This window comes from Oncorhynchus keta, chromosome 21 (assembly GCF_023373465.1).
Source record: "Oncorhynchus keta strain PuntledgeMale-10-30-2019 chromosome 21, Oket_V2, whole genome shotgun sequence".
NCBI classification, from domain to species: domain Eukaryota; kingdom Metazoa; phylum Chordata; class Actinopteri; order Salmoniformes; family Salmonidae; genus Oncorhynchus; species Oncorhynchus keta.
The window spans coordinates 48899953-48917465 of NC_068441.1; the positions used below are offsets into that span (position 1 = coordinate 48899953).

General features: G+C 34.2%; 1 protein-coding gene across 1 annotated transcript in view; it reads right to left on the reverse strand.

Moving 5' to 3' along the window:
- The window catches only part of LOC118379680 (glutamate receptor-interacting protein 2-like), a 186102-nt gene extending 169022 nt beyond the window's left edge, over positions 1-17080 (reverse strand). Inside the window, exons 1-2 of the mRNA XM_052474577.1 lie at positions 17077-17080; positions 16716-16851 (exon numbers count right to left, since the gene is read on the reverse strand). Coding sequence (XP_052330537.1) covers positions 16716-16851; positions 17077-17080 — 140 coding nt within the window. The remainder of the gene's footprint in view (positions 1-16715; positions 16852-17076) is intronic.
- Between the last annotated feature and the right edge of the window lie 433 nt (positions 17081-17513).

Sequence of the window (17513 nt, forward strand, 5' to 3'; positions counted from 1 at the left end):
CTACAACACAACATTCTGGTTCCATTATATTCTACAACACAACATTCTGGTTCCATTATATTCTACAACACAACATTCTGGTTCCATTATATTCTACAACACAACATTCTGGTTCCATTATATTCTACAACACAACATTCTGGTTCCATTATATTCTACAACACAACATTCTGGTTCCATTATATTCTACAACACAACATTCTGGTTCCATTATATTCTACAACACAACATTCTGGTTCCATTATATTCTACAACACAACATTCTGGTTCCATTATATTCTACAACACAACATTCTGGTTCCATTATATTCTACAACACAACATTCTGGTTCCATTATATTCTACAACACAACATTCTGGTTCCATTATATTCTACAACACAACATTCTGGTTCCATTATATTCTACAACACAACATTCTGGTTCCATTATATTCTACAACACAACATTCTGGTTCCATTATATTCTACAACACAACATTCTGGTTCCATTATATTCTACAACACAACATTCTGGTTCCATTATATTCTACAACACAACATTCTGGTTCCATTATATTCTACAACACAACATTCTGGTTCCATTATATTCTACAACACAACATTCTGTTTCCATTATATTCTACAACACAACATTCTGGTTCCATTATATTCTACAACACAACATTCTGTTTCCATTATATTCTACAACACAACATTCTGGTTCCATTATATTCTACAACACAACATTCTGGTTCCATTATATTCTACAACACAACATTCTGGTTCCATTATATTCTACAACACAACATTCTGGTTCCATTATATTCTACAACACAACATTCTGGTTCCATTATATTCTACAACACAACATTCTGGTTCCATTATATTCTACAACACAACATTCTGTTTCCATTATATTCTACAACACAACATTCTGGTTCCATTATATTCTACAACACAACATTCTGGTTCCATTATATTCTACAACACAACATTCTGTTTCCATTATATTCTACAACACAACATTCTGTTTCCATTATATTCTACAACACAACATTCTGTTTCCATTATATTCTACAACACAACATTCTGTTTCCATTATATTCTACAACACAACATTCTGTTTCCATTATATTCTACAAAACAACATTCTGGTTCCATTATATTCTACAACACAACATTCTGTTTCCATTATATTCTACAACACAACATTCTGGTTCCATTATATTCTACAACACAACATTCTGGTTCCATTATATTCTACAACACAACATTCTGGTTCCATTATATTCTACAAAACAACATTCTGGTTCCATTATATTCTACAACACAACATTCTGGTTCCATTATATTCTACAACACAACATTCTGGTTCCATTATATTCTACAACACAACATTCTGGTTCCATTATATTCCACAGCACAACATTCTGGTTCCATTATATTCTACAACACAACATTCTGGTTCCATTATATTCTACAACACAACATTCTGGTTCCATTATATTCTACAACACAACATTCTGTTTCCATTATATTCTACAACACAATGTTCTGGTTCCATTATATTCTACAACACAACATTCTGGTTCCATTATATTCTACAACACCACATTCTGTTTCCATTATATTCTACAACAGAACATTCTGGTTCCAATATATTCTACAACACAACATTCTGTTTCCATTATATTCTACAACACAACATTCTGGTTCCATTATATTCTACAACACAACATTCTGGTTCCATTATATTCTACAACACAACATTCTGGTTCCATTATATTCTACAACACAACGTTCTGTTTCCATTATATTCTACAACAGAACATTCTGGTTCCATTATATTCTACAACACAACATTCTGGTTCCATTATATTCTACAACACAACATTCTGTTTCCATTATATTCTACAACACAACATTCTGGTTCCATTATATTCTACAACACAACATTCTGGTTCCATTATATTCTACAACACCACATTCTGTTTCCATTATATTCTACAACACAACATTCTGTTTCCATTATATTCTACAAAACAACATTCTGTTTCCATTATATTCTACAAAACAACATTCTGTTTCCATTATATTCTACAACACAACATTCTGTTTCCATTATATTCTACAAAACAACATTCTGGTTCCATTATATTCTACAACACAACATTCTGTTTCCATTATATTCTACAAAACAACATTCTGGTTCCATTATATTCTACAACACAACATTCTGGTTCCATTATATTCTACAACACAACATTCTGGTTCCATTATATTCTACAAAACAACATTCTGGTTCCATTATATTCTACAACACAACATTCTGGTTCCATTATATTCTACAACACAACATTCTGGTTCCATTATATTCTACAAAACAACATTCTGGTTCCATTACAGTCTACAACACAACATTTTGGTTTCATTATATTCTACAACACAACATTCTGGTTCCATTATATTCTACAACACAACATTCTGGTTCCATTATATTCTACAACACAACATTCTGTTTCCATTATATTCTACAACACAACATTCTGGTTCCATTATATTCTACAACACAACATTCTGGTTCCATTATATTCTACAACACAACATTCTGGTTCCATTATATTCTACAACACAACATTCTGGTTCCATTATATTCTACATTATATTCTACAACATTCTGGTTCCATTATATTCTACAACACAACATTCTGGTTCCATTATATTCTACAACACAACATTCTGGTTCCATTATATTCTACAACACAACATTCTGGTTCCATTATATTCTACAACACAACATTCTGGTTCCATTATATTCTACAACACAACATTCTGGTTCCATTATATTCTACAACACAACATTCTGGTTCCATTATATTCTACAACACTAACATTCTGGTTCCATTATATTCTACAACACAACATTCTGGTTCCATTATATTCTACAACACAACATTCTGGTTCCATTATATTCTACAACACAACATTCTGGTTCCATTATATTCTACAACACAACATTCTGGTTCCATTATATTCTACAACACAACATTCTGGTTCCATTATATTCTACAACACAACATTCTGGTTTCATTATATTCTACAACACAACATTCTGGTTCCATTATATTCTACAACACAACATTCTGGTTCCATTATATTCTACAACACAACATTCTGGTTCCATTATATTCTACAACACAACATTCTGTTTCCATTATATTCTACAACACAACATTCTGGTTCCATTATATTCTTACAACACAACATTCTGGTTCCATTATATTCTACAACACAACATTCTGGTTCCATTATATTCTACAACACAACATTCTGGTTCCATTATATTCTACAACACAACATTCTGGTTCCATTATATTCTACAACACAACATTCTGTTTCCATTATATTCTACAACACAACATTCTGTTTCCATTATATTCTACAACACAACATTCTGTTCCATTATATTCCAACACAACATTATTATATTCTACAACACAACATTCTGGTTCCATTATATTCTACAACACAACATTCTGGTTCCATTATATTCTACAACACAACATTCTGGTTCCATTATATTCTACAACACAACATTCTGGTTCCATTATATTCTACAACACAACATTCTGCACAACATTCTGGTTCCATTATATTCTACAACACAACATTCTGGTTCCATTATATTCTACAACACAACATTCTGTTTCCATTATATTCTACAACACAACATTCTGTTTCCATTATATTCTACAACACAACATTCTGGTTCCATTATATTACAACACAACATTCTACAACACAACATTCTGTTTCCATTATATTCTACAACACAACATTCTGGTTCCATTATATTCTACAACACAACATTCTGGTTCCATTATATTCTACAACACAACATTCTGGTTCCATTATATTCTCAACACAACATTCTGGTTCCAATATTCATTCTGGTTCCATTATATTCTACAACACAACATTCTGGTTCCATTATATTCTACAACACAACATTCTGGTTCCATTATATTCTACAACACAACATTCTGTTTCCATTATATTCTACAACACAATTTTCTGGTTCCATTATATTCTACAACACAACATTCTGGTTCCATTATATTCTACAACACAACATTCTGGTTTCCATTATATTCTACAACACAACATTCTGGTTCCATTATATTCTACAACACAACATTCTGGTTCCATTATATTCTACAACACAACATTCTGTTCCATTATATTCTACAACACAACATTCTGGTTCCATTATATTCTACAACACAACATTCTGGTTCCATTATATTCTACAACACCACATTCTGTTTCCATTATATTCTACAACACAACATTCTGGTTCCATTATATTCTACAACACAACATTCTGGTTCCATTATATTCTACAACACAACATTCTGGTTCCATTATATTCTACAACACAACATTCTGTTTCCATTATATTCTACAACACAACATTCTGGTTCCATTATATTCTACAACACAACATTCTGGTTCCATTATATTCTACAACACAACATTCTGGTTCCATTATATTCTACAACACAACATTCTGGTTCCATTATATTCTACAACACAACATTCTGGTTCCATTATATTCTACAACACAACATTCTGTTTCCATTATATTCTACAACACAACATTCTGGTTCCATTATATTCTACAACACAACATTCTGGTTCCATTATATTCTACAACACAACATTCTGGTTCCATTATATTCTACAACACAACATTCTGGTTCCATTATATTCTACAACACAACATTCTGGTTCCATTATATTCTACAACACAACATTCTGTTTCCATTATATTCTACAACACAACATTCTGGTTCCATTATATTCTACAACACAACATTCTGGTTCCATTATATTCTACAACACAACATTCTGGTTCCATTATATTCTACAACACAACATTCTGTTTCCATTATATTCTACAACACAACATTCTGGTTCCATTATATTCTACAACACAACATTCTGGTTCCATTATATTCTACAACACAACATTCTGGTTCCATTATATTCTACAACACAACATTCTGGTTCCATTATATTCTACAACACAACATTCTGGTTCCATTATATTCTACAACACAACATTCTGGTTCCATTATATTCTATTATATTCAACACAACATTCTGTTTCCATTATATTCTACAACACAACATTCTGGTTCCATTATATTCTACAACACAACATTCTGGTTCCATTATATTCTACAACACAACATTCTGGTTCCATTATATTCCACAACACAACATTCTGGTTCCATTATATTCTACAACACAACATTCTGGTTCCATTATATTCTACAACACATTCTGGTTCCATTATATTCTACATTCTGGTTCCATTATATTCTACAACACAACATTCTGTTTCCATTATATTCTACAACACAATGTTCTGGTTCCATTATATTCTACAACACAACATTCTGGTTCCATTATATTCTACAACACCACATTCTGTTTCCATTATATTCTACAACAGAACATTCTGGTTCCAATATATTCTACAACACAACATTCTGTTTCCATTATATTCTACAACACAACATTCTGGTTCCATTATATTCTACAACACAACATTCTGGTTCCATTATATTCTACAACACAACATTCTGGTTCCATTATATTCTACAACACAACATTCTGGTTCCATTATATTCTACAACACAACATTCTGGTTCCATTATATTCTACAACACAACATTCTGGTTCCATTATATTCTTCTGGTTCCATTATATTCTACAACACAACATTCTGGTTCCATTATATTCTACAACACAACATTCTGGTTCCATTATATTCTACAACACAACATTCTGGTTCCATTATATTCTACAACACAACATTCTGTTTCCATTATATTCTACAACACAACATTCTGTTTCCATTATATTCTACAACACAACATTCTGTTTCCATTATATTCTACAACACAACATTCTGTTTCCATTATATTCTACAACACAACATTCTGTTTCCATTATATTCATTATATATTCTACAACACAACATTCTGGTTCCATTATATTCTACAACACAACATTCTGTTTCCATTATATTCTACAACACAACATTCTGGTTCCATTATATTCTACAACACAACATTCTGGTTCCATTATATTCTACAACACAACATTCTGGTTCCATTATATTCTACAACACAACATTCTGGTTCCATTATATTCTTCTGGTTCCACAACACAACATTCTGGTTCCATTATATTCTACAACACAACATTCTGGTTCCATTATATTCTACAACACAACATTCTGGTTCCATTATATTCTACAACACAACATTCTGGTTCCATTATATTCTACAACACAACATTCTGGTTCCATTATATTCTACAACACAACATTCTGTTTCCATTATATTCTACAACACAACATTCTGGTTCCATTATATTCTACAACACAACATTCTGGTTCCATTATATTCTACAACACAACATTCTGGTTCCATTATATTCTACAACACCAACATTCTGGTTCCATTATATTCTACAACACAACATTCTGGTTCCATTATATTCTACAACACAACATTCTGGTTCCATTATATTCTACAACACAACATTCTGTTTCCATTATATTCTACAACACAACATTCTGGTTCCATTATATTCTACAACACAACATTCTGGTTCCATTATATTTCTACAACACAACATTCTGGTTCCATTATATTCTACAACACAACATTCTGGTTCCATTATATTCTACAACACAACATTCTGGTTCCATTATATTCTACAACACAACATTCTGGTTCCATTATATTCTACAACACAACATTCTGTTTCCATTATATTCTACAACACAACATTCTGGTTCCATTATATTCTACAACACAACATTCTGGTTCCATTATATTCTACAACACAACATTCTGTTTCCATTATATTCTACAACAGAACATTCTGGTTCCATTATATTCTGGTTCCATTATACAACACAACATTCTGTTTCCATTATATTCTACAACACAACATTCTGGTTCAATTATATTCTACAACACAACATTCTGTTTCCATTATATTCCACAGCACAACATTCTGGTTCCATTATATTCTACATCACAACATTCTGGTTCCATTATATTCTACAACACCACATTCTGGTTCCATTATATTCTACAACACAACATTCTGGTTCCATTATATTCTACAACACAACATTCTGGTTCCATTATATTCTACAACACAACATTCTGGTTTCCATTATATTCTACAACACAACATTCTGGTTCCATTATATTCTACAACACAACATTCTGGTTCCATTATATTCTACAACACAACATTCTGGTTCCATTATATTCTGTATTCCACAGCACAACATTCTGGTTCCATTATATTCTACAACACAACATTCTGGTTCCATTATATTCTATTCTGGTTCCATATATTCTACAACACAACATTCTGTTTCCATTCTGGTTCCATTATATTCTACAACACAACATTCTGGTTCCATTATATTCTACAACACAACATTCTGGTTCCATTATATTCTACAACACAACATTCTGTTTCCATTATATTCAAACACAACATTCACCATTATATTCTGTTTTCCATTATATTCTACAACACAACATTCTGGTTCCATTATATTCTACAACACAACATTCTGGTTCCATTATATTCTACAACACAACATTCTGGTTCCATTATATTCTACAACACAACATTCTGGTTCCATTATATTCTACAACACAACATTCTGGTTCCATTATATTCTACAACACACATTCTGGTTCCATTATATTCTACAACACAACATTCTGGTTCCATTATATTCTACAACACAACATTCTGGTTCCATTATATTCTACAACACAACATTCTGTTTCCATTATATTCTACAACACAACATTCTGGTTCCATTATATTCTACAATATTCACAACATTCTGGTTCCATTATATTCTACAACACAACATTCTGGTTCCATTATATTCTACAACACAACATTCTGTTCCATTATATTCTACAACACAACATTCTGGTTCCATTATATTCTACAACACAACATTCTGGTTCCATTATATTCTACAACACAACATTCTGGTTCCATTATATTCTACAACACAACATTCTGGTTCCATTATATTCTACAACACAACATTCTGTTTCCATTATATTCTACAACACAACATTCTGGTTCCATTATATTCTACAACACAACATTCTGGTTCCATTATATTCTACAACACAACATTCTGGTTCACATTCTGTTTCCATTATATTCTACAACACAACATTCTGGTTCCATTATATTCTACAACACAACATTCTGGTTTCATTATATTCTACAACACAACATTCTGGTTCCATTATATTCTACAACACAACATTCTGTTTCCATTATATTCTACAACACAACATTGGTTCTGGTTCCATTATATTCTACAACACAACATTCTGTTTCCATTATATTCTACAACACAACATTCTGGTTCCATTATATTCTACAACACAACATTCTGGTTCCATTATATTCTACAACACAACATTCTGGTTCCATTATATTCTACAACACCACATTCTGTTTCCATTATATTCTACAACACATTCTGGTTCCATTATATTCATTCTGTTTCCATTATATTCTACAACACAACATTCTGGTTCCATTATATTCTACAACACCACATTCTGTTTCCATTATATTCTACAACACAACATTCTGGTTCCATTATATTCTACAACACATTCTGGTTCCATTATATTCTGGTTCCATTATATTCTACAACACAACATTCTGTTTCCATTATATTCTACAACACAACATTCTGTTTCCATTATATTCTACAACACAACATTCTGGTTCCATTATATTCTACAACACAACATTCTGGTTCCATTATATTCTACAACACAACATTCTGGTTCCATTATATTCTACAACACAACATTCTGGTTCCATTATATTCTACAACACAACATTCTGGTTCCATTATATTCTACAACACAACATTCTGTTTCCATTATATTCTACAACACAACATTCTGTTTCCATTATATTCTACAACACAACATTCTGGTTCCATTATATTCTACAACACAACATTCTGGTTCCATTATATTCTACAACACAACATTCTACAACACAACATTCTGTTTCCATTATATTCTACAACACAACATTCTGGTTCCATTATATTCTACAACACAACATTCTGTTTCCATTATATTCTACAACACAACATTCTGGTTCCATTATATTCTACAACACAACATTCTGGTTCCATTATATTCTACAACACCACATTCTGTTTCCATTATATTCTACAACACAACATTCTGTTTCCATTATATTCTACAACACAACATTCTGTTTCCATTATATTCTACAACACAACATTCTGGTTCCATTATATTCTACAACACAACATTCTGGTTCCATTATATTCTACAACACAACATTCTGGTTCCATTATATTCTACAAAACAACATTCTGGTTCTACATTATTATATTCTACAACACAACATTCTGGTTCCATTATATTCTACAACACAACATTCTGGTTCCATTATATTCTACAACACAACATTCTGTTTCCATTATATTCTACAACACAACATTCTGTTTCCATTATATTCTACAACACAACATTCTGGTTCCATTATATTCTACAACACCACATTCTGTTTCCATTATATTCTACAACACAACATTCTGTTTCCATTATATTCTACAACACAACATTCTGGTTCCATTATATTCTACAACACAACATTCTGTTTCCATTATATTCTACAACACCACATTCTGTTTCCATTATATTCTACAACACAACATTCTGGTTCCATTATATTCTACAACACCACATTCTGTTTCCATTATATTCTACAACACAACATTCTGGTTCCATTATATTCTACAACACAACATTCTGTTTCCATTATATTCTACAACACAACATTCTGGTTCCATTATATTCTACAACACCACATTCTGTTTCCATATATTCTACAACACAACATTCTGGTTCCATTATATTCTACAACACAACATTCTGGTTCCATTATATTCTAACACAACATTCTGTTTCCATTACTACATTTCTGTTTCCATTATATTCTACAACACATTATATTCATTTCTGTTTCCATTATATTCTACAACACAACATTCTGGTTCCATTATATTCTACAACACAACATTCTGTTTCCATTATATTCTACAACACAACATTCTGGTTCCATTATATTCTACAACACAACATTCTGGTTCCATTATATTCTACAACACAACATTCTGGTTCCATTATATTCTACAACACAACATTCTGGTTCCATTATATTCTACAACACAACATTCTGGTTCCATTATATTCTACAACACAACATTCTGGTTCCATTATATTCTACAACACAACATTCTGGTTCCATTATATTCTACAACACAACATTCTGGTTCCATTATATTCTACAACACAACATTCTGTTTCCATTATATTCTACAACACAACATTCTGGTTCCATTATATTCTACAACACAACATTCTGTTTCCATTATATTCTACAACACAACATTCTGGTTCCATTATATTCTACAACACAACATTCTGTTTCCATTATATTCTACAACACAACATTCTGGTTCCATTATATTCTACAACACAACATTCTGGTTCCATTATATTCTACAACACAACATTCTGGTTCCATTATATTCTACAACACAACATTCTGGTTCCATTATATTCTACAACTGGTTCCATTATATTCTACAACACAACATTCTGTTTCCATTATATTCTACAACACAACATTCTGGTTCCATTATATTCTACAACACCACATTCTGTTTCCATTATATTCTACAACACAACATTCTGGTTCCATTATATTCTACAACACAACATTCTGTTTCCATTATATTCTACAACACAACATTCTGGTTCCATTATATTCTACAACACAACATTCTGTTTCCATTATATTCTACAACACAACATTCTGTTTCCATTATATTCTACAACACAACATTCTGGTTCCATTATATTCTACAACACAACATTCTGTTTCCATTATATTCTACAACACAACATTCTGTTTCCATTATATTCTACAACACAACATTCTGTTTCCATTATATTCTACAACACAACATTCTGGTTCCATTATATTCTACAACACAACATTCTGTTTCCATTATATTCTACAACACAACATTCTGTTTCCATTATATTCTACAACACAACATTCTGGTTCCATTATATTCTACAACACAACATTCTGGTTCCATTATATTCTACAACACAACATTCTGTTTCCATTATATTCTACAACACAACATTCTGTTTCCATTATATTCTACAACACAACATTCTGTTTCCATTATATTCTACAACACAACATTCTGTTTCCATTATATTCTACAACACAACATTCTGGTTCCATTATATTCTACAACACAACATTCTGGTTCCATTATATTCTACAACACAACATTCTGGTTCCATTATATTCTACAACACAACATTCTGTTTCCATTATATTCTACAACACAACATTCTGGTTCCATTATATTCTACAACACAACATTCTGGTTCCATTATATTCTACAACACAACATTCTGGTTCCATTATATTCTACAACACAACATTCTGGTTCCATTATATTCTACAACACAACATTCTGGTTTCCATTATATTCTACAACACAACATTATATTATATTCTACAACACAACATTCTGGTTCCATTATATTCTACAACACAACATTCTGGTTCCATTATATTCTACAACACAACATTCTGTTTCCATTATATTCTACAACACAACATTCTGGTTCCATTATATTCTACAACACAACATTCTGTTTCCATTATATTCTACAACACAACATTCTGGTTCCATTATATTCTACAACACAACATTCTGGTTCCATTATATTCTACAACACAACATTCTGGTTCCATTATATTCTACAACACCATTCTGTTCTGTTTCCATTATTATATTCTACAACACAACATTCTGGTTCCATTACAGTCTACAACACAACATTCTGGTTCCATTATATTCTACAACACAACATTCTGGTTCCATTATATTCTACAACACAACATTCTGGTTCCATTATATTCTACAACACAACATTCTGTTTCCATTATATTCTACAACACAACATTCTGTTTCCATTATATTCTACAACACAACATTCTGGTTCCATTATATTCTACAACACAACATTCTGTTTCCATTATATTCTACAACACAACATTCTGGTTCCATTATATTCTACAACACAACATTCTGTTTCCATTATATTCTACAACACAACATTCTGTTTCCATTATATTCTACAACACAACATTCTGTTTCCATTATATTCTACAACACAACATTCTGTTTCCATTATATTCTACAACACAACATTCTGGTTCCATTATATTCTACAACACAACATTCTGGTTCCATTATATTCTACAACACAACATTCTGGTTCCATTATATTCTACAACACAACATTCTGTTTCCATTATATTCTACAACACAACATTCTGGTTCCATTACATTCTACAACACAACATTCTGGTTCCATTATATTCTACAACACAACATTCTGGTTCCATTATATTCTACAACACAACATTCTGGTTCCATTACAGTCTACAACACAACATTCTGGTTCCATTATATTCTACAACACAACATTCTGGTTCCATTACAGTCTACAACACAACATTCTGGTTTCATTATATTCTACAACACAACATTCTGGTTCCATTATATTCTACAACACAACATTCTGTTTCCATTATATTCTACAACACAACATTCTGGTTCCATTATATTCTACAACACAACATTCTGGTTCCATTATATTCTACAACACAACATTCTGTTTCATTATATTCTACAACACAACATTCTGGTTCCATTATATTCTACAACACAACATTCTGGTTCCATTATATTCTACAACACAACATTCTGTTTCCATTATATTTCTTACAACACAACATTCTGGTTCCATTATATTCTACAACACAACATTCTGGTTCCATTATATTCTACAACACAACATTCTGGTTCCATTATATTCTACAACACAACATTCTGTTTCCATTATATTCTACAACACAACATTCTGTTTCCATTATATTCTACAACACAACATTCTGTTTCCATTATATTCTACAACACAACATTCTGGTTCCATTATATTCTACAACACAACATTCTGGTTCCATTATATTCTACAACACCACATTCTGTTTTCCATTATATTCTACAACACAACATTCTGGTTCCATTATATTCTACAACACAACATTCTGGTTCCATTATATTCTACAACACAACATTCTGTTTCCATTATATTCTACAACACAACATTCTGGTTCCATTATTCTGTTTCCATTATATTCTACAACACAACATTCTGGTTCCATTATATTCTACAACACAACATTCTGGTTCCATTATATTCTACAACACAACATTCTGGTTCCATTATATTCTACAACCATTATATTCTACAACACAACATTCTGGTTCCATTATATTCTACAACACAACATTCTGGTTCCATTATATTCTACAACACAACATTCTGGTTCCATTATATTCTACAACACAACATTCTGGTTCCATTATATTCTACAACACAACATTCTGGTTCCATTATATTCTACAACACAACATTCTGGTTCCATTATATTCTACACAACATTCTGGTTCATTATATTCTGGTTCCATTATATTCTACAACACAACATTCTGGTTCCATTATATTCTACAACAACATTCTGTTTCCATTATATTCATTCTGGTTCCATTATATTCTGTTCCACAACACAACATTCTGGTTCCATTATATTCTACAACACAACATTCTGGTTCCATTATATTCTACAACACAACATTCTGGTTCCATTATATTCTACAACACAACATTCTGGTTCCATTATATTCTACAACACAACATTCTGGTTCCATTATATTCTACAACACAACATTCTGGTTCCATTATATTCTACAACACAACATTCTGGTTCCATTATATTCTACAACACAACATTCTGGTTCCATTATATTCTACAACACAACATTCTGGTGTCAAGTTCCACACAGACAAACCGATAGGACCAGACAGTGTTATCATATATCATTTTTTGGCCCATCCGCCAGACAGAGTTAATCGATGCGTTCCTTGTTGGTTGTGAGTGAGTGCCAGATAGATAACTTTTGGTTTGAAGTATTGAAGGCGGACTCCACCGGAAAATGTTTTTTGATGTTTCTTATAATAGGATTGTGAGGTAGAGCGGTAGGAGTCAGAGAGTTTGTCAAAAAGTAGAGAATGTCAATCAAATACTCGATCTGACAAAGCCCTCTCCTCTCGTACTGTACAAAAACCCCACAAAAAAAACACATCTTGTTTCAAATGTAATTCTACCTACTATACATAGAATAATACTATGATGTTGCAAGCTACTTAACGTTGGAAATGAAAACATAAAGTAAGCTCCCTTGATGCTCGTCCTAGATGAGGACTTCTCACACACCCACTGAGATTAAAGTGATCACAGATAGACATGGTGACAGATCTACAATGACAACAGGCTATTATGCTGCTATACAGGAGTCTCACACGTTAGTGATACTAACCACAGCCACTGTGAAGCACCCATGAGCCTGACAAGCGAGACTACTTGCATGTGAGAATTAATACTACTTTGTTGGTACATTGCTAATTTAGCTGATATTGTATCTGCATTAAATATGCCAGTCATACGTAAATTGAGACTTTTACATGCCCTACTTTCTTTATTCAGAGTCAGACAGCTTCGGATAAAAGCCACTTTTCTAAATAAAATGTCCAGCTAAGGCTAAAGCATAGAAAATACAACTTGCAGAGCAGCTCAACTGTAAATCTCCCAGGGGGAAAGCCTTCTTTAAAAGCCAAACAGGTCAGTCAGTAGCCCAAGCGCATAATGCCCAAAGACCAAGACTCTGTGGCTATTTTTAGCATCATCACCAAAGTCCTTAGACATTGTCTCAAATGACTCCCTAGTCTCTATATAGTGTACTGCTTTTGACCAGAGCCCTATGGGGGGATAGGATGCCATTATGGACAGATCCCTTGTTTTTACAAATCTGCCCCTAGTGAAATGGTTCCTCCTACATCAAGGCCTGATTGGCTGATACAGCGTGACTGCGGTTTCAGACAAAATGGCACCTTATTCCCTATGTAGTGCACTAGGTTTGACCAGGGCCCACAGGACAGTAGGGTGTTATGTAGGGGAAATGGTGCCATTTGGGACTCAGCCTGGGTCAGAGGCTGTTAATGGTGGGTGAGGGGCTGGAGGTCTAGGCACTAGGAAGGGAACATTTTTCCATCCACATTGAGTAAGCGTGAGGGGCTGAAGGTCTAGCAGAGCTGAAGGAAAAATGTTCCTTTGATATAATATACACTGACTGTACAAACCATTAGGAAATAATATTGAGTTGCACCCCTGATTTTGCCCTCAGAACAGTCTCAATTCGTCAGGGCATGGTCACTAAAAATGTGTCGAAAGCGTTCCATAGGGATGCTGGCCCATGTTGACTCCGATGCTTCCCACAGTTGTGTCAAGTTGGCTGGATGCCGTTTGGGTGGTGGACCATTGTTGATACACACGGGAAACTGTTGAGAGTGACAAACCCAGCAGTGTTGCAGTTCTTGTCACAAACCAGTGCGCCTGGTACCTACAACCATACCACATTCATTCACCCTCTGAAAGGCACGCATACACATTCCATGTCTCAATTGTCTTGCTCAATTGAAAGAGCATGTGTTCCTAATGTTTTGAACACTCAGTGTATGTTTAATGGGCAATAAAGATGTCTAGCCTATTGTAGGCAGAGAACATGTAGTCCAGTCCTCCGTACATGAGCCAGCAGCCTATGGCAGGGTTGACCTCTCTCTCCTGTGTGTTCCAGTCGATGAAAGCGCCCTCTCTCCTGTGTGTTCCGGTCGATGAAAGCTCCCTCTCTCTCCTGTGTGTTCCGGTCGATGAAAGCTCAAGTCAGGGTTGACCTCTCTCTCCTGTGTGTTCCGGTCGATGAAAGCTCAAGTCAGGGTTGACCTCTCTCTCTCCTGTGTGTTCCGGTCGATGAAAGCTCCCTCTCTCTCCTGTGTGTTCCGGTCAATGAAAGCTCCCTCTCTCTCCTGTGTGGTCCGGTCGATGAAAGCTCAAGTCAGAGTTGACCTCTCTCTCCTGTGTGTTCCGGTCGATGAAAGCTCCCTCTCTCTCCTGTGTGTACCGGTCGATGAAAGCTCAAGTCAGAGTTGACCTCTCTCTCCTGTGTGTTCCGGTCGATGAAAGCTCCCTCTCTCTCCTGTGTGTACCGGTCGATGAAAGCTCAAGTCAGAGTTGACCTCTCTCTCCTGTGTGTTCCGGTCGATGAAAGCTCCCTCTCTCTCCTGTGTGGTCCGGTCGATGAAAGCTCCCTCTCTCTCCTGTGTGGTCCGGTCGATGAAAGCTCCCTCTCTCTCCTGTGTGTTCCGGTCGATGAAAGCTCCCTCTCTCTCCTGTGTGGTCCGGTCGATGAAAGCTCAAGTCAGAGTTGACCTCTCTCTCTCTTCTATCTTGATGTGCTTGCTTGCTTGCCTGTCTCATACCCTCATGGAATACTTTCACCAAAAAAAAAGTAATTACCTCATTGTTCACAAAAGTGAGATCTCACCTGGCAGCCAGACCTCCTGGTCGTAGGTTGGAGACGCGGGGCTTTCCGTCCTTGTCTGTTCCTCCAGAGATGGTGAGGCCCAGGGTGCTGCCTTCCTTCTTAATCAGCTCTACTATCGTCACACCCCGCAGATCTTCTACCCCAAACACAAACACACACAGCACACACAGACACAGTCAATAATAGTATGGATGTTAGAGTAACCAAGCCTTCACAACCACAAGGACACTTAGGCTGCGTTTATACAGACTGACAAATTCTGATCAGCTGTTCCCCATAATTGGACAAAGAATCAGAATTGGCCATAGAACCACAGGAACCACTGAGGTAACATCTGGTTAGTATATATCAGCTCTTCTACCCATAAACACAACCAAGGTTTTTATGGCTATATATTAGCTTAGTGAGCTTTCTCAGCATGTACTGTTGCTCTAATGACTTGGAACAGGAGTTTTTCCAGACCATCTCCAACACAATCTTTCTCTGCAATCTGCTTCTCGTTTGGCCCAAGAGTCACACTGAACCTTTAGTGAATATTACATATGTAACTCATGGGTATTCACTATGCATGGTACACAAGAGATATAGTGCATCATCTGTTCTTCTCTTATGTGTGGCCCTTAAACGTAAAAGCCCACAGCCTTTGAATAGGTGTAGAGCAGTGGTTCTTCATCCTGATCCTGGGGACACAAAGCTTTATACATGTTTGGGTCCCCAGGACCATGATTAAGATCCTCTGGTTTAAAGGAATAGATGTTGAGAGGAACCAGCCTAAGAACGTGATACAAAAGCGGAGTT